Source organism: Rhinolophus ferrumequinum, chromosome 6 (assembly GCF_004115265.2).
Source record: "Rhinolophus ferrumequinum isolate MPI-CBG mRhiFer1 chromosome 6, mRhiFer1_v1.p, whole genome shotgun sequence".
Classification (NCBI taxonomy): domain Eukaryota; kingdom Metazoa; phylum Chordata; class Mammalia; order Chiroptera; family Rhinolophidae; genus Rhinolophus; species Rhinolophus ferrumequinum.
Genome location: NC_046289.1, coordinates 61,674,616 through 61,694,396, shown reverse-complemented (window position 1 = coordinate 61,694,396; position 19,781 = coordinate 61,674,616). Strand labels below are relative to the sequence as shown.

At 33.7% G+C, this 19,781-nt stretch overlaps 1 protein-coding gene across 2 annotated transcripts in view; it reads left to right on the top strand.

Annotated features, from left to right (window-relative positions):
• Positions 1-19,300, top strand: part of GOLM2 (golgi membrane protein 2) — a 109,286-nt gene extending 89,986 nt beyond the window's left edge. Inside the window, exons 9-10 of one of the 2 annotated variants that reach the window (XM_033108678.1) lie at positions 10,295-10,462; positions 17,204-19,300. In XM_033108678.1, the coding sequence (XP_032964569.1) occupies positions 10,295-10,462; positions 17,204-17,274 (239 nt within the window). In that variant the 3' untranslated portion in view covers positions 17,275-19,300. The remainder of the gene's footprint in view (positions 1-10,294; positions 10,463-17,203) is intronic. The other variant, XM_033108679.1, reaches the window with a different exon arrangement.
• The last annotated feature ends 481 nt before the right edge of the window (positions 19,301-19,781 follow it).

Sequence of the window (19,781 nt, the reverse complement as noted above, 5' to 3'; positions counted from 1 at the left end):
TATGCTGTTAGAGCAAGTTGAAAATTTTATTGAAAGCACTGACTATTAGACATGGGGGGTACTTACACTTTATACAGTGATCACGACAAATTTTTTGGCATGGTTTGCTATATTTGGAAGATATATATTGGGTTGGTTTCATTTAAAATGTAGAATGTAGGCTATGTGGTGACACAAAATATAGTTTAGGGGATACTTTAATGTGTCCTGGAGGCGTACTTCGAAGTAATAGACACCCTCCAAAATAGTTGAAATTGAGAATCCATGGAAGGCCCACATGTTTGCCAGTTAAGAGGGACATACCCTTTATATACAGAGGGTGCTAAAAAAATGTATACAAGCGGACACTTTGGTCAATGTTGCTCAAGCAGTAGTTCGCCGTAATCAGAAGTGTTTGGACGCTGATGGTCACCACTTTGAGCACCTCTTGTAATTGCAGAAGTCAAATGTGACTTGTATTCATCTTTTGTTATTGGTATACGTATTTTGAGTATTACAATTTTAATAGCTTTTTTCTTTCTTAAAATGTGTGTGCATTTGTTTGCCACCCTCTGTATACACACACACACACACACACACACACACACAACAGATGTTACAGAAGATATATAAATACAGGAATTTGGGGTAAAGAATGGAGGAAATGGTAGATAATCAATACTTGAAAAGAATTTTGAATGTGAAGAGCCCAGAATTGTCTGCAATTGAAGAAAGACATGAGTTCTCACATCAAGTATACCTGCTGAGTGTCGAGTAGGATAAATGAAGAAAATCTTCGCTTTTAGGCATTGTAGGGAAACATCAGAGTATCCAAAAATTAAGGAAAAAATCTTAAGTAATACCAAAAAATATAGACTATTTGCAAGGAATGACAATTACATTCAAAACAGACTTTTCATCAGGAAATCAAATGTCAAAAGAAAATGGAAAAATATTTTTGTGTGATGAGTAGAAATTAATTACCAACATAGAATGTTATGCCAGATAATGAGGATAAGGGCAAAATGAAGACATACTCAGTTACACAAGACTGAGTTTACCTCTCAGAAACCCTCAGTGAAAGAAGAATAAAGGTTATTTTGTTAGAAAAAGGTTATTTTGTTTGTTTGAAGAGGGATAATAACAGCTATCCCCCCAAAATGGGAACTCAAATTGATCAAAGCTGTTGGTAAATTTAATTAGTTATTAACTTCAGAAAACTATTTTTTGTATTAACACAGCAAAAATAATAGCAAATAATATAAAAGGCAGAGAGAGTGTTCAAGGATAAATTGAGAAGATCCATGTCCTGTGTAGAAAGATTACAGAAATACTGAATACTTTGAAGTTTTATTAGAAAAAAATTATGAAGTATGTATATTTAAAATTTAAGGGTAATTATTAAAATACAAATACAGTATACTACTTCCATCCAACAGTGGGTAGAGAAGGAAAAGGAGGTAATATTGAAGGAAATGAAGAAGACAATTCAAGGGGAGTCAATAAACAGTAAAATCAAAGAAATCGGTATCAAATACTATAAAACCCATGATAAATATAAACAGATTAAAGTTATCTGTTTAAAGACAAATAATAAAAGGATACAAAATTCTAGCTATATAGTGTTTACAACTAAATCTTGAACCACATAGACAATGTGAAAATAAAAGGACTATAGAAGATATTTCTCACTTTTGGGCATATACCCAAAAGAATTGAAAACAGAGACTTGAACAGATATTTATACACCCATATTCATGGTAGCACTATTCACAATAGCCAGAAGGTGAAAGCAATACAAATGATTATTGATGAATGAATGGATAAACAAAATGTGTTATACATGTACGGTGGAATATTACTCAGCCTTTTAAAGGAAGGAAATTTTGACATGTGCTACATCATAGATGAACACTGAAATTATTTGCTAAGTTAAATAAACCAGTTACAAAAGGACAAATACTGCTATGATTCCACTTATATGAGGTACCTAAAGTAGTCAAATTTTAGAGGTAGAAAGTAAATGGTGGTTGCTAGGGGCTGGGTGAGGAAGAGGGAGTTATTGTTTAATGAATATAGAATTTCAATTTGGGAAGATGAAAAAGTTTGGAGATGGATGATAGTGAGGGTTGCACAATGTTAATGTATTTAATGCCACTGAACTGTACACTTAAAAATGGTTAAGATGGGGGCCGGCCCGGTGGCTCAGGCGGTTAGAGCTCCATGCTCCTAACTCTGAAGGCTGCCGGTTCGATTCCCACATGGGCCAGTGAGCTCTCAACCACAAGGTTGCCGGTTCAACTCCCACAAGGGATGGTGGGCTGTGCCCCTTGCACCTAGCAATGGCAACTGGACCTGGAGCTGAGCTGCGCCCGACACAACTAAGACTGAAAGGACAACTTGAAGCTGAATGGCACCCTCCATAACTAAGATTGAAAGGACAACAACTTGACTTGGAAAACAGGCCTGGAAGTACACACTGTTCCCCAATAAAGTCCTGTTCCCCTTCCCCAATAAAATCTTTGGGAAAAAAAAAAAGAAATAGATTATTTAAAAAAAAAAATGGTTAAGATGGAAATTTTATGTAATTTATAGTTTCCCATAATTTTAGAAAAGATATTCCTTAGTGAAAACCAATCACAGGATAGCTGATGTAAAGTATGAACAACTGACAAAATAGATTTGAAGGAAAAAAGAAAAATTAAAGGATACTCTGTAATAACAAGGGGAACAATCTACTAAAAAGAGGAAATAATCATCTAAAAACAGCCATAAATAGGAAGACAAAAAGCTGACACAATTTCAAGGAGTAATTGACAATTGCATAATTAATGTGAAAGATTTTCGTATACTTCTATCAAAACTTATAAATCACCAAGACTATAGAAACTTTGAAGCAAAAATTATCAAGTTTATTCAAATATATAAATCTATATAGATCCCGTCACTTAATAAAAGACAAAATAAATATTTTTCAAGTACACATTGAACAGTTACAGAAATTGGCTAGATACTAGGTCACAGAGAGTCTTAATAAATTTCAAGCAATTTATGATGAATAGTATTTTAAAACTTCTATATGATAAACTTAAAAAGTCAATCCTCAAAACTTTTTTTATTTATAATGGGCATTTCAAAATGTACAGACTGAACAATACTATAAATACCACACATATCAAAATGTGAGGGATACATCTAAAGTAGTATTTATGGCTAAATTTAAAAAATGCTTTCTTAAAAGCATTAAGAAAAAAAGAAAATTAAATGATGTGACTTCAACTCAAAACTAGTAGTAGTAATAATAGTAGTGGTGGTGGTCTTACTACTGCAAACGATGATGCTAATGATAGTTAACAGTGGAGTGGTTATGTGCCAGTTGCTGTTCTAAAGTGTTTGTACAGATAAACTCATAAGAAACCCATGTGTAGATACTGAGTAGCTCAGCTACTGAGACTTGATGATCATTGTTCCTGTTTTATACATTGGAAATGGGCACAAAGAAGTGTGAAAACACTCCAAGATTACTTAGCTAGTAAATAGATGAGTTAGGGTTAGAGCCTAAACAATCTGTCTTCAGAGAACGAGGAAGAAAAAGAATAACCTAAAGAATGTAGAGGGAAGGAACAAATAAAGACAAGGGCTGTCATAAATGAAATGGAAAATAAAGAATTATTAGAGAGGAGCAAAAAAAAAAAAAACAACCCAGATAAACAAACCTCTAGTAATACTAATGAAGAGCAATAGAAAAGATAAATAGTATTCAGAACAGCAAAGAGGGTATAACTATAAATCACAAGAAAATATTAGTAAAAACTTTGACAATAAATTTGAAACTTAGGGCAAGTGGATAATTTTCTGGAAAATTATTAATTACTAAATTTGGCTCAAGATTTGAAAACCGGAATAAACCAATTAATAACTGGTTGTCAGAGTGAGAAGATACACATACCTATAACTTAGCCACTAATATGTATCTACAAATACTTTCCTATGTGTGAGGAGGCATGTACAAGAACATTCATGTTCATCAGTATTAGAAGGGATAAATCATGGCATATACCATACATACCATGGAATCATACGTACGAGTTAAAATGAATGAACAAAGCCACATTTATCAGCATGAATACATCTCAGAAGCATAATGTAGAAGGAATAAAGCAAATTGCAGACTAGATACATGATGATACTGTGTTGGGAGTCCCGAGACGACCCTCAGGCTTGATGATTCAGTAGAAGGGCTTATAGGACCCAGAAGAGTTGTACTCACAGTGTGTCTAGCACAAGGACACAGATTAACATCAGCAAATGAAAAAGACTCCTGGGGCAAAGCCCAGGAGAAAGCAGATGCAAGCTTCCAGGTGTCCCTTCCCAGTGGAATTGCATGGAGATGTGCTTAATTCTCCCAGCAAAGATGTGTGACAACACGTGAAGTGTTGCCTACCAGGGAAGCTCCCTTGATCCTGGGTGTCCATAGTTTTTATTGGGGGATCAGTCATGTAGTCATGCAGTGTACACATGACTGAGCTCAGCTACTGAGACTCCAGGCCATCCCCATGTCCACCTAGCAAAAACAAATATTCACCATAAGTCACTTAGTTAGGATAAATTTATCCAATCAAACTTGTATAGCATGGCCCAAGACCTCAGTCTTACAAAAACACTTATCAAGTGGAAGGACTAAATTATCTGCCAGGATCCATCCAGCGAAGGACCAGTTTTGAAGACTTGAAGACGAGCCTTTCTTTGGAATGTGCAGGGTTTGAGCAACCCAGGCATGCTGAGTTAACTCTTTCCTGCCCAGACGCCATATTTATAAAGTTCAAAGGCCTCTGAATCAATACTATTTATTAATGAATAGATACACCTCATGTGGATGCTTAACACCCAATTTAAAATAGAGGTTACCTTTAGGGTAGGAGGAGAATGCTAGGGAGAGGTACCCAGGGAACTCTAATTGTGTCTGTCATGTTTATTTAAAAGTTCTGAAACAAATATGACAAAAACAGGTTAAAATTTGACAAAGCTCTGGATGATGGGTACCTGGATGCTATATTTTCCATAATTCTGTGTATATCTGAAAATATTTAATAATAAAAAATAGAAAAATCTGTTAAACTTTTATAAAATGTAAATCATAGTGCTACATTAAAAAGAAAGATTTTTGTGAAATATTTGAAGAAATGGTTTGCTCCATTCTTCAGTGTGCTACAATATTGTCTTGAGGGGACATTTTCTTCATAGGATTTGGAAAGGCAATCAAGCTTAGCATACAAGAATTTGTTACTCAATTACATTATAGCCTTGTTTATTCTGAATCTTAAAGAATATTTGAATGTTGAGGTGGAATGTCCAAGTTTTTAATGTACATAAGATTATTGTGGTGGTCATACATATGTAATGCATGCCTGGTATTCTTCAAAAATTATCAAATTACTTCCCACCTCAGGCCTCTTTATCCTGTACCGGTGCTCAGGCAAGTCCAGTAAGTTTGGTGTAGGATAAAATGGAGAGGCAAAGGAGAACAGTATTTGATCTTGAAGCAAATTGAATTGTGTTCTTTCCTTCCCTTCTTCTCCTTCCCCCGCCATAGAATTAGTCTTAAAGGAAAAAAATAACAAGTCAACCTGTGGATTATATAAAGAAGGGAAAACAGCAGTTGAACCTCTTTGCATTGGGAATGGGAATTCTGTTTACCTTCCGTAAGTCCAGTCACTTAACAGATTCCTTCCTGTGCCTACTATCTGGAGGTCCTATATCTTGAGATGCAAAATAAGTATGGTCTTTTGCCCCAATATGTTCTGATAATGAAATCAAAGTAAACGGTTCAAAAGCCAGTTAGTAGTTTTCCCTATATATTGTTTTGTGAGGAAAGCCTGCAATAGCATTTTTGTCACAATTTGTGCATCCCACCCTCCCAGCATTCACAACTCTAACTCATGTGTCAACAGATTAAGTTTTCACATGTCATGGACCCTCAGGGATACTTGAAATAGTCAAAATTGTAGATTTTAAATTAAATAACGCAGGAGTCAGTGGAATGTGTTCATTGCCAAATGAATGGTACAAAGTGAATACTTACTACTAGTAGATGAAAGCAAGAAAAAGAGGTTGCCTCCTTTAGAGTAAAATTTCCTTTTCTTTCTCTCTAGAGTTATTATAACCAACTCAGATTGATTCATTTTGTTTATAATAATAATGATATATTAAAAGAATGACATGAAAAATATAAAACTCTTTCATAGAATAGTTGAGAAACTGAAACCCATAAATGAACCTTGAGCTAATGAAGCAAAAAAGTAATTTATCTTGCTTTGATTTATAGTACAGAATTACAGTTAGTTCTCTGGACTGAAATGCCCTTTTGTGATTGAGAAATGTTCTAGTTATTTGTCAGTATCCTTTCATTTTTTACTGGTTTTTGACGTTTACAGTCCGATATTTAAGGTGTTTTAAAGAATATCTAATTCTATTTGAGGTTCTATTGTACTGTTTAAAGTGAACTGAAAAGTGTATCAACAGTGTCTTACAATTTGTTTTTCCAAGTTGATACTGCCTAAACACTTTCAATAGCTAGTATGTATGTTGCTTCTTTTTTGTGTCTTCATGTTTAAACTGTTGGGATGAAGCTATCTTGTTACTGATAGACTAAATGAATCATTTTCAGCCAGCCACCAGGGTGAAAATAATATTCAAGTATACAAGTGAATTTTGCTACAATATAAGGAAATCTGGTAATCCAAATTAAATATAATTACTGTATTACTCCCCTAAGTGGGCACAGCTTTAATGTTGTCGTTACTGAGAGACAGAACTGAATTTAAAAATTTTAAATACGTAAAATGCTTCAGAGATGAAGTCTAATATTTAATTCCAGTTGAAACACATCACAGATTTATACCATCATTTAATAACTTTGCCCTCATTACTTCCTTTTTCCTTTCTTAAATATAGTTATTCCTCAAGACCATTCCTTTTTGATTTTTAGCTGTTTTCTGTAAATATTTATTTCCTAAGAGAAATTATGTTCTCATTGTTTAACCTATTATCTTTACATTTGTGAGTCTTAAATCTTCACATCTAGCCCTCACTTCGCACCTGGAGTCTACCTCCATATTCCCATGTGTCTATAAAATATTTTCATTTGGATATCTTACTGTAACCCTAGCTCAGTATATCTAAAGCAACATTTGCTTTTCCATACCTTCCCAATTATTGTCTTTTGGGTACAGGCACCATTATATTTAGTTTCCATGCTAGCATTATAGAATCATCTATATTTAGTTTCCAGGTTAGGATTATAGAATCATCCTTTGACTCTTTCCACTCCATTGTGCCATATAGTCAGTTTGTTGTTTTTAAAGGCATTTGATTCACCTGTACCTAACATTTCCTCTGATATCTTCTTAGTATAAGTTCTATAGCTTCTTACCTGACTAGACACTGGAGATGCTGTGGTACATGAGGCAAATTAGATTCCTGATCTCAGTTTAAAAGAAATTAACGACTGCCTATTGCCTCCTACATAAAGTTCAGACTTCCTCTGTCAGATAGAAACCAATGGTAGCAAATCTCCATGTTTAGATGTCACTTTCTAGATCATTGTGTTACAGCGTCATAACATCACTCTCTAATTATTTGTTTACATGCTTGTCTCCCTTAGTCTCTGTATTACCAGAAATGGAGATGGTAAGTTTGTTTTTGTATCACAGTGCCTAGTATGGTATCTGTCACATCTTCAGTGTACCTTTGTTGGATGGATAGATGAAGAGCACAACAGATACTTTTATATACTTTGTAATTCTTTCTAATAGTAACTTTGTGAAGTGGATATAGGAGGCCTTTTTAAATCTAACTTTAAAGGTCTTCCATAATTATTCCCAATTTGCTTGTCCAAACTTCCTCTTCCTACTTTCTAAGAACAGTCAAAGTAATCTCTTTAGTGTCTCCTGAATATTCTTACCTATTCTTTGAATGCTTCTTTCCTTCTCTCTGTCATGGTCCAATATATTTGCCTCTTTTTTGAAACCTTCCTTTCTAACTCTAACCCACATTCATTGATTTTTCCCTTGTATAACTCTTCGTTGCAAATATGTTGCCTGACAGTTACATCATTTAACAGTCTGGTATATTGATCAGCATTATGCATTTTTATTTATACTGTAATATTCATAACACTATTTAATGTGAAGTTTGTCTGATGTTCCCAACTTGACTAGCAGTGTTGTATAGTTGGCTCTTTTTCTCTCTTTTGTTGTTCATAAGGATTAGCTCCTTTTTTCTCTAAAGATAAAAATTCTGCATATATGATAGCACAATTACTATTTAACAAAGGACAGTTATGTGGTATCCATTTTTGTTATTGATGTTTTTTATTATCTCTGAGTGTCACTGTAATCATAGTGTTAAAATTTTATGACTGAATTCAGGCTAGTCAGATCATCAAACACTTAAAAAAAAAGAAACTATTTATTGTTCTGTTGGAATATTATAATAGGCACAGATAGACCATTTCTTTGATTAATATACCATGTCTGATAATATTAGTTAACTGTATTTTGCAATGAAATTTTAGACTAATTTTTTAGTCTTCTGTATTTCATAACTGATAAAAAATGAAAAAGTTTTCTTGAAGAAAATAGTGTGCTTTGAGAAACTCACTGGTAACTACCATATTAAAATGTTCATATATTTCAAACAGCAGTTTCTCATTGCATAAATATGATTTAACTAACTGCTCCAGGTGTTTTCTCCATAGTAAATATTGCTTATTAAGAAAAAAGAAAATACAGATTTCTATAAATCTCCCTTTGTATTGTTTACATTGGCATAGTTTACTTTATCGTTAGGGAAAGAGATAATAAAAAACATCAAAATGTTTTGTTTTATATTACTATCATTAGGAGGACAGGGTGTCTTTCTCACCTTACCTATTCTTCTCAATACTGTTTTTCGTTTTTAACTCTTGTATATTCATTTCTTTTCTCTAATTCTGTTTTATTAACTTTTCCATTTATTTACTGTATATAGCCAACCTTATTCTAGAATAGATTTAAGATGACTTTTTTGTTCTTTTTATTGGCAACAATTGCTTCAGTTGCTGTTGTTACACAACCCCCCTTTCAAATCCTATGTAAGAGTTCTTTAACTATTTTCCCGACTGACTCATTACCCAATCATTAGAAATACGTATATTGGCTAGATGATACAGTGAGCCATCTGTAGAATCGACCAATACTGCCATAATTTTTTCCACTTGCACTTAACCTTTCTTTCCAAACAAACGAACTTGTTAATTTTTTTCCTGAATGTCTCATTGCAGGGTAAATTTTTATAATTTAGACCTATCACAGAAAGTTTTTACAATTTTAAGAAGTCTTAAATTCTTACATTACCAGTAAGTTCGTGTTATTTATATTTTAGGGATTGGAATAAAATTTACTTTGATAATACTTGATGTCAAAGTAGAGTTTAAATTGTGCTTGGGAGTCAGATCTTAGTGTGCCTAACATTTTTATTCTTAATGTTGAGTTGTTGAATAGCTTTCTACCGTGTTATACCTGTTGCTCTTCTTAATTTCTAATTGTTATGAGTGTTTATAACAGCTTCATGTAGGTCTTCAGCTTCCTCTACCATTGACTTTTAAATATCTGATTTAAGAAATGGGGAAGAATAAATCAGAATTGCTTGGATTGTTTTTCAAAACATACCACTGGGGATTGCTATAGTTTACTCTCTCTGACATCCCTCTTTGGAAATCAATTCATGACTATAGTGAATCACTGTTACTGAAGGAACTTAAGATAGTTCTCAGGTGTGTCAGTTTGTCTTAGTATCCAGAGAAACTAGACTGCCTAATACTTGTTTGTTTTAAAAAAGTTATCAAAATTATTCATGGAAAGTGGTATTCCATAAAGCAATAAATGACTACAAATTTCAAATATGTAATATATCTAGGAATAAAAGTATTTATTCTTGTCCTAAAGTGTTAAATTAGACAAATACTTATATCAGAGAAGTCGTTGGTTATTAGAACAATCTTGAATATGGTACCCTTTTCTTTAAGAAAACATTCAAACATTAAGGAGCAAGTACTAAAATTAACACAAAAGGGGAATTCTTAAATAAAAGTTATTTTCAGCCCTCATTCTTATTTCCTTTTGTCTTGGATAACCTTCACGAAATGTATCTTTTTTATAACCAGTGTCCTAAAAGTTGCCAGGTTTCATTTGTCTACTTTCTGATCTGCCTCAAGTACAGGTCCCTTCTTTTCTTCTCTCTTTACTCTTGAATTAATCCTCTACCTACTTCACAGGCCGATTCTTTGATGAGAATGAATCCCCTGTTGATCCGCAGCATGGCTCTAAACTGGCGGATTATAATGGGGATGATGGTAACGTAGGTGAGTATGAGGCAGACAAGCAGGCTGAGCTGGCTTACAATGAGGAAGAAGATGGTGATGGTGGAGAGGAAGACGTCCAAGGTGAGCGTGGGCCTGGCCTCCATGCTGTGACCATGAAACCCACCTCTAAGTTTTTTGGTTGAATTTGTGTAGAATTTTCCCCACTAATTAGCAGTGCAATCCTAATAGGAAGAAGTTCTGTGCAGTTTTTCATAATTATTTTCATTTTTAGTTATCTTAGGTATTATTGATACAGTTACAATTTGAAACTCACAGTCTTCAGAAATTTTAAAATTAAATTGTTTAAAATGGCTCTAGACTTTACCTAAGGCAAATACTACCCGTAAAGAATTCTTTTTCAGTTTCTCATCTCAAAACATTTCAATTATTCTAGGAACAAACATTGACCAGACAACCTTTTTTGCTGTAAGGGAAGCCACAAAAGGAATGGTCTCCTCTACTCTGAATATAAGATTATTTCACTACTGATTCAGCATAGGAAGACTGTTTTTGAAATTTTTTCTGAGGCTTAAAATTTATATTTAACTATAAGTTTGTGAAGATTTGTCTGTTTTATGTTTAATACACAGATTCAACAAATTTTCCTTGTTAACTGTGTTACTTCTGAGCTTTTAACTTAGTGAAAGTTCAGAATCTACCTGTGTGCATGCAGCCCTACCCATGCATGCTTGTCAGAGTATGTTGCTTTCTTGCAAGTTTTTAGGCCTGTTTTCTGCCTGTTTACATTGTTTAGTGGTATTTGGGAGTTTTTCCTTTTTTCCATAAAAGTCGAATATGAACTTAATGTGTGAAGTATTATAATTTATAATATTATGCATGAAACATTTTTTTAATGTAACCTGTCTTGATTTACTCCTTAACTCTTTGTAAGGTAATTAAATTTTATTTAGGTTTATGACAACAATTGTTTTTATTACGTTGGTGCAGAAGTAATTGTGGTTTTTGCAATTTTTAACCTTTTAAACAGCAATTACTTTTGCACCAACCTAATATAAAACTCAGAAGAAAATATAGTTGTCCTAGAATATTACATAGTTAATAGAAAAAGGGAAACTAGAGACTGACTTCCACCTAAGCATTATTTTGATAGCCCAATCTAGTTTTGGAAGACTGGTTATTGGGAATAGAAAGAGATGAATAAATGCTAGGAGTTTTATAAGGATATGTTAATGAGAACTTCTTAAACACCTTTTGGTACTTTTGAATAAATTATATTCACCTTTTCTATAATCTCATCCATTTTTCATAAATTACCATTTTTTCTTATTGCTTTTGGGATTTGTTTGAATTATATTTATTTGCAATTATTTGTAACATTGCTTTAAGGCTTTTCCATGCATTTATATCATATCACCAATTAGAATGTAAGCAGGAATTTTCATTTATTTTTCCTCCTATTTTGTTTGTATCCTTTTCTGCCTTCATATCCACCCCCATCCCTCGTAGTACTTAGCACACACAGAGCCCTCAGTAATGTTGTTAACTGATAATTTTGTGCTTTCCTATTGAGCTTTTAGTCTTATAACTGTGACTAGAGTAATAACTCTTTAACCTCTAGTCTTAGAAGCTTGCTTGGTTTACGCTTTAAACCTCTAGTTTTCTTTCAGAAGGGCTTCTATCATCTTGCTGGATAACTTTGAGGTTTTCATTATAACAATGTCAACCATAATTGAAAATAGTTTCTTATATTTTGGCTATGTTAAAGTTGATGACTTTTATTACAAAATTTCAGTTTAATATTTTTATGGTTTTTATCCATAGCAGGTACATTTATCTTCCGTGTCTTCTCTCTCTTTCCGATATCTTCTCCCTCTCCTACCCTCAGTTCTCATTACTACTTTCCACTGTAGGTCCTCAGTACCCTCATGCTGCCCTGCCTTTCCTTTTGCAAGAAAATAAATCCATTGACTCTAAGGAATATAAGGAAAATGATCCAAGATGATATCCTCAATGAAGTAGGGAGGGGACTGATACATTTTGAGGTTTCTTCATTTGCAAGTGAATCTTATTTGAGCTGGGGGTTGCCTTTATCATTTTTATCCCATTTTGGGATTCACTAGATGATGGCAGCAGAAGGACAGGCAACTACCAAGGGGACTCCCTTAGAGGGAACAGAAAGATACAAGAACGTCTCAAATCTAGCATATAAAGAGGGATAAATTTGGGTGAAATGACTAAAAAGGAATACTAGAGACCCAAATAATTTTAAACAATTTTAAATGTTTTATTTAAAAATTTTTTAGGTGTATTATTAACTGTCCAAAAAGTGGGGAAGGAGAATTATGGCTGTTCCCTAGTTTATCAACAATTTGGATTCCAGTGTTTATTATTAAGTTAGAATATTTGGAATTTAAAAGAATTTCTTCATAGCTTCAATGTAGAAATAATTGTTGGGTTCCCAGGCCAGTTTGCACTTGTAGCCAAAGCAGGCAGTAGAATAGAGTGGTAAAAGAATATTAGCCTGAGAATTAGGAGACCAGCTTTTCAAGTCACTTAAACTCTCTGGGCCACAATTTCATCATCTGTACTGTGAGCGTATTGAACTAGTGTTCTTCTCACTGCTAAAATTCTGTGGTCACATTCACAATTGAGTCACTATATTTAACACAAGCATTATAGGAAAACGTGTCAGATTTCCGTATGCCTGAAACACATCTTCCCCTAAACCTAGGAAAAAAAAGTGGAAACTACTGCAGCCATTGAGACTCTGCAGCCAGAGATACAAAAAAATTGAAGCATGCATTTCAGAAGCACTATCAAGGTTCTAGCAATAGGGGCTTTTCTCTGCTTTCTCTAGTATTAGGAAGTTTTTTCACAAGCTGTTGTGTCCCTAGGAGTAGAGATTCCAGCTACAGGTCCGAAGTTCTGGCTTCAGCTAAGGACACTCTGGCTTTGGTCTCCGAAACTCTGGATTATGAAATGGAGGTTTGGGCAGCATCTCTGCCACTAGGGAGCTGAAGGATTCCACCTTTAGCTGGATGCCTGTTCGTATGTATTGATCATTTGGGTCAGCACAACCTGCAGAGTGTTTTCTTATAGAATTAAGTGAAGCCTAATTTTCCTGTGTTTACAATCTTGGTTTATTTTGGTTTTAAATTCCTGGTTTCCTGAAGCAACCTAAAAGAAATACTTTGTTTACATTAGTGTCAAATTATTTTTTCGTGACTTCTTAATGATCAGCTCTGGAAATGCTACACATCTGATGGACATATCTTTTAATTTATCTTTATTGTATTAAGGAGATGGATATTTATAAATTCCCTGTATTCTTATCTTTAATCTCATATAAGTTCCAAGTTTGTTTAATAGGATATGAAATGCATATTACTAAGCATGCCTGTTGAAGGAAGCTTAGCATAGTGCTTAAGTACCTGGATTCTGGGGCCAAGACTGTCTGGATTTGAATCTTACCTCCACCACTTACTAGCTCTGTCACCTTGTGAATTACCTAACTTCTATGCCTCAATGTCCTCATCTGTAAAATAGGAATATGGGGTGGCCGGTTAGCTCAGTTGGTTAGAGAGTGGTGCTAAGAAAACCAAGGTTGCCGGTTTGATCCCTGCATGGCCCACTGTGAGCTGCGCCATCCTTAAAAAAAAAAATCAAAAAATAAAGTAAAATAGGAATATAATTACCTAACTCAACAGTTGTTATGTGGATTACATGATTTAAATATTTGTTCAGCACTTAGAACAGAGTTTTTCACCCCATAAGCACTATACAAGTGTGTGTGTTTTTTAAATATTACTCCGTCTTCTCCTCCTCCTCCTCCTCCTCATCCTCCTCCTCCTCCTCCTCCTCCTCCCCCTCCTTCTTCTCTTTAAGATTTTATTGGGGAAGGGGAACAGGACTTTGTTGGGGAACAGTGTGTACTTCCAGGACTTTTTTCCAAGTCATGTTGTTGTCCTTTCAATCTTAGTTGTGGAGGGTGCCGTTCGGGTTCAAGTTGTTGTCCTTTCAGTCTTAGTTTGTGGAGGGCGCAGCTCAGCTCCAGGTCAAGTTGCAGTTGCTAGTTGCAGGGGGCGCAGCCCACCATCCCTTGTGGGAGTCGAATCAGCAACCTTGTGGTTGAGAGCCCACTGGCCCATGTGTGAATCAAACCGGAGTTAGGAGCTAGGAGCATGGAGCTAGGAGCTTCGGAGTTAGGAGCATGGAGCTCAAACCGCCTGAGCCACCGGGCCGGCCCTATACAAGTGTGTTTTGAATAAAATAATAATTACAAAACTAAAAGCAAATCTAGAACTTGTTCTCTGGGTTGCCTGCTTTAGAGAATAATTGCAGTTTAGCCTGTGGATTAATTTGTTTGTTTTAGTGGCACCTGCCTTATTGCCCTGAGACATTCTTGCTTGGTAGAGCTTGCTTTATGGAGGTGGTTCTTTCTTGACCCAGAGGGAATTTAGGAATTATTTAGTAAAGTATAAATGTCTTTATATTACCTTTAATAGTCATTTTATGCTGTGAGCTATTTACAGATTTTGCTGTTTTGTAAAGTGAAATAAAATATTAGTTCATATAACTATATTTAGTGGTTATCTGTTATTCTATATCAGATTTGGGTAGGTAATTTCATCAGACTTTACAGATAAATGCAAAGAGGTTGTTAGTAGAAATTTGAATTCTAGTTAGAATAGCTACACTGAAAATGGACTCTACTTAATGTAAATATAGCTCAATGTAAGAAAAACACCATATTTTAAAAGTCCTATGAATTCTGAAAAACAATATGAAGGCACCATACTGAAACTTTGCTAAAGAGCATAAATAATACCAACAAACTCTTCCTTATATTTATAGAGGACCTTGGAAGTAAAGACTGTCTTCATGTGCATTATTTTATTTTGAGGCAGGAAAAACAGTTGGTATTTCTGTTCTACTGAGAAGGTAATTAGAGGTCAACAGAGTTTTAGGAACTAGATCATGTTTGTTGAGTGCCTGAGCCAGGACTAGAATTCAGCTTTTTCTGTTTTTAAACCTTTGCTCTTGTTTTCGCTTTTTAATTATTCATTTAAAACTCCCCAAAAGTAATAGTATTTTTTCCTTTCCATTTCCTGTTAAATTTCTCCTCCTTTATATAGCAGCTTTTCCCACTGCCCCATGGTGATTAAGTCTTCATTTCATTACTGAAGTCCTGAAAGATGAGTTTATAGCCATAAGGAGAGGTCCACAACATGGATCCTAGGTGCCAGTGATTAGTTTCCTTTTTAAAACCATAGATAACTTTTTAAAGTACAAAGAGTTCTTTGATAAGAGACTGATTAGCATATTTTCAAAACACAAGTGTGATTATGGATGTAATTTCAGCCTTTACATGTAACAGATTTGGGGTTATCATACCTAGTGGATTACACTATAAAAAATATGAGATCAGTTTATTAGAATATGATGCAAAATGGTTTCCTGCAATTCTAAATGCAAATTTCTGTAAGTTTAAATGGAAAGTTATTTTTTTTAATTTCTTTTATTTTGTTAACAGGAAAGTTGTTGAAAGGAAAGAGAAAGTGTTGTTTGTCATTTTTTTAATGAATAAATGTAAAGAAGAAATAAGAACACATCGTTATGGAAAGTTAATACAAAGTACATACACCACGTGGCATCTTTCTTGAACATAATTTTACCATAAGATAGAGAAGCTAAGAGTTAAAACCTATCAAGCCCAAAAGAATAGATTTCAGAAAGCTATATACATACATATGAATTTGGATTCTAATATATAACTCTCTTTAAGTTATATAAAATTATATTTCTAGAAAATTATGCTAGTAACACCTCAGTCTATCAAAAACTAAGCTATTGAGTAGATGTAACTATGAACCAGAAAGTAAGAAAAGTCATTTTTTAAGTCTGGAAGAGCAAAAAGATATCATTAAAAGCCATGTACTAAAAAGGGAGCTTCTTAGGCTGTGATTGAAATACTTTTCATTCTTGTTCTAACATTTTAATACTCTGAGCAGTCTTATTTCAAAACCTGTAGTTTGTAGCAAAATTAGAAGAGAAGGATTGCTATTGGCAAATAAACTGACAATAATGTGAACTGACAGGTGATAGCCAAGAAGAACCCAGAAAAACCTGTCAATAACCAAATACGTCAAATTCCAGAGCACTATATGGAGTTGTTTAATATAGCTACATGAAATTCCTTTGAAGATCTTATTGTCTAATAATATTATGTAATTTTTTTCTTTTTGGTAAAGAAAAGGTTAAGTTTTGGTTCGTATACTCCATTTAGGAAGTTACTGGTAAGCTCTTTGCAGAGAAGAAAAGGAATTCACTAAAATGTTAAAAGTTGGGATTATGAGTAACTTATTTTCTAATTTTTATATGATGACTATGGATTAATTTTATAATTAGAAAAAACATTATGGTTTTTAAAGGTATAAAAATGTATACAGAACCGGTTTCTACCAAAGTTTTAATTACAAGGACTAAACTTCGTCTATATAGAAATAATGCTATATTTATATAAAAGGATCATCTCCTCAATGTTTGTGGGTTCCTAAGGTTTTGCTAACTGTATCCCTCTAGCTTCCTTCCTTCTTTTCTCCCTCCCTTTCTTCCATCTATCCATCCATCTATCCATCCATCCATCATCAAAAGATGTTAAAATTAAGTAATCTTTCAAAATAGTTACAGACTTTTCTCTCTTTAGCCAAGTGACTAAGAAATAGAACACTATTTGCAGAAGGTGTAAAATAATGAGCAGAAAACTACCTTAAGGCTGAGGGAAAAGACACATTATTGAATTGGATTTCTGTAAGTGATTTTAAAAATAATATTCTTGATATGTAATTATTTCCCTTACAGATGATGAAGAACGAGAACTTCAAATGGATCCTGCAGACTATGGAAAGCATCATTTAAATGATGTCCTTTAAGCCCTAAAGGAAAACTTCAGAAAACCTAAAGTGCTGTAAAATGGAATCATTTCTACTTTGTTGTTTTTGACTTTTGTTGTAAAGATCAGTTGTATCAGTTGTAAAGATACATTGAGATAGACTTAAGGAAAAATTTTAATGAAGGAATGTACCCATGTACATATGTGAACTTTTTCATATTGTATTATTAAAGCAGAGACTTTTTTGGTTATATTACAGTTGAGCCAGAGATAATGTAAGCAAAACTGTAGTCTTTGCATTTAAAGCAAACTAATGTATATTTTACATTTTATTGAGCCTAATTCTTTCCACAAATGGACAAACAGGAAAATATGGTTGTACAGTTTATATGCTGCACATAGCATTACCACAGTGAGAACAGTTACTCAGCTGAAAAATGTTTTATACACTAATATATTCTTGTTAGCCCAACGGGTATTCTGTTCTATCTACCCCTTATCTCATGCTCTTCAAGGAATTATACCTAGAATAGTTAGATAAAAGAGGGGAACATGGAAGCCAAACACTGGGCAGCATGTGTGCAAAATCACTTCCCTACTCTTTTTGTTTTACATGAATGCTGATGTGTTTTGGCAGATAAGCTTTCAGCAAGACCTGATGAAAGTTGGGGTTAATCTGCAAAGACATAACAATATTTGAGTTATACCTTCCTTAGTTCATGAAATTGTGAAATGCATGATTGACAATATGTTTTCAATTTTTTCCCCCACATAATACCAGTACTGTTTAACTATAACCAGCACTGGCTAAAAATTATATTTTCAGAGGTCAAGTTGGTGAAGATATTCATGATTTAAATGCCAGATTCTGAAAGGCTAAATCAACTTTGAAATAAATCTGCAATCACTATTTCAAAGCTTCTCTGGTAGTTTTAGTGATCTTATTTGACTAGACTTTCTCAGAATTACTAAATAAGGAGTTTTAACAGATTTTTATTAATGCACAGATAAATAGAAGTACAGTGAGGTCTACAGCCGTTTCATTAAAATAGCTTAAAAATTTGTAATGAAGATGCAGAATCTTTGTAATTACTTAGTATGTTAGTTAAGAACCCATAAACCTCATATTTGCTAGTCTTACAAAATTATTTTAAATGCTTTTGTCTTTTTTGACACTTTTTAGTAGAATGCGTAAGCTAGCTAATCCTTGTTTTCTGAGTTAAAGCACTTTTCAATCTTATTCCCCTCCCCCCAAATAAAAGGTTGTGGTCATAAGGAGAAATTTAAGGTTGCTAACTCTGTGTTTTAGAAGGGCTACTGGTATTGCACATAAACATGAAATGCTTCCCACTCCCCACCCCCATCCCACCCCATACTCAGGTTCTAGTCAAAATTCAAATTTATAGAGATTTTAAAAAAAGGTTTTTCACTTATTGAAGGTGCAAAAATTCTTAGTCTTTAGTTTGAAATTATTAAGCAACCAGGAAAAGATGTAGTGATTTACTAAAATTGTTGTTTCTATCATATCAAAGTAAACAATTCATGCTTTTGCAATGAGTAGAGCCAGGCTTATGAATAGGTATGATAGTTCACAGAATTTTTTTAAATGGAGTTAAAAGGAATTAATGTACACCGTATGGTCATTAGGATGAGAAGACGAATCTAAAACATACTCCTAGTAATACTTTATATTTAATACTGTAATATCTTTACAAATGAAAACCATGAAATTTTTTGCCTTAGTTCCATTGTCATAAAAACAATCTCTTGGTTATATGGTCGCTATTACTTACACAGCAAAATTTCTTCAGTTAACAGTCTAGACATTTTATAAACTGAGAAATCTTGGACCAGTTGATAATACTTCAGACTATATTAACATTTTAATGCTATAAAATACTATGTGAATCTCTTAAAATTCTGACATTCTACAATCTGTATTAGACATGCTGGTTTTATAATGTTTTACTTCTGCCTTAAAATTTAGGTTTTTCAAATGTATTTTTGCCCTGAATTAAGTGTTAATTTGATGAAAACTCTGCTTTTAAAATCATCACTTACTGGGTTCTAATAAATTAAAAATTAAACTTGTTTTACTATGTTGCTTATTCTGATACATACATACACATCATCACACTCATGTGATTCGAATAGTTACATTTCAATACCAAAATTTGAGTACATTTAGAATTTAAGCTAAGCTAAACTAGAATGGCAGACATTTTTACACTAGGGATATTTACCATAGTGCTTGTTTATTCAACAAATATTGAGTATTCCCTACGTGCCCAGCATTGTTCTAGGTAGTAAGAATACTGCCGTGGATAAAATAGGCTAGGTTTCTTTTCACATAGAGCTTACATTCAACTGGGAGCAGTCAGACAATATACAAGTAAACACGAACCAGACACTTTTAAATAATGATAAAAGCTATTAAAAATAAAACCAAGTTCTAAAGTCTCTAAGGTTCCAAAAATTCAGGTTTTTACTTAACTGAAACATTACATTTGTGAGGCTAAAATATCATGAGCAAGAAGAAGAGAAATG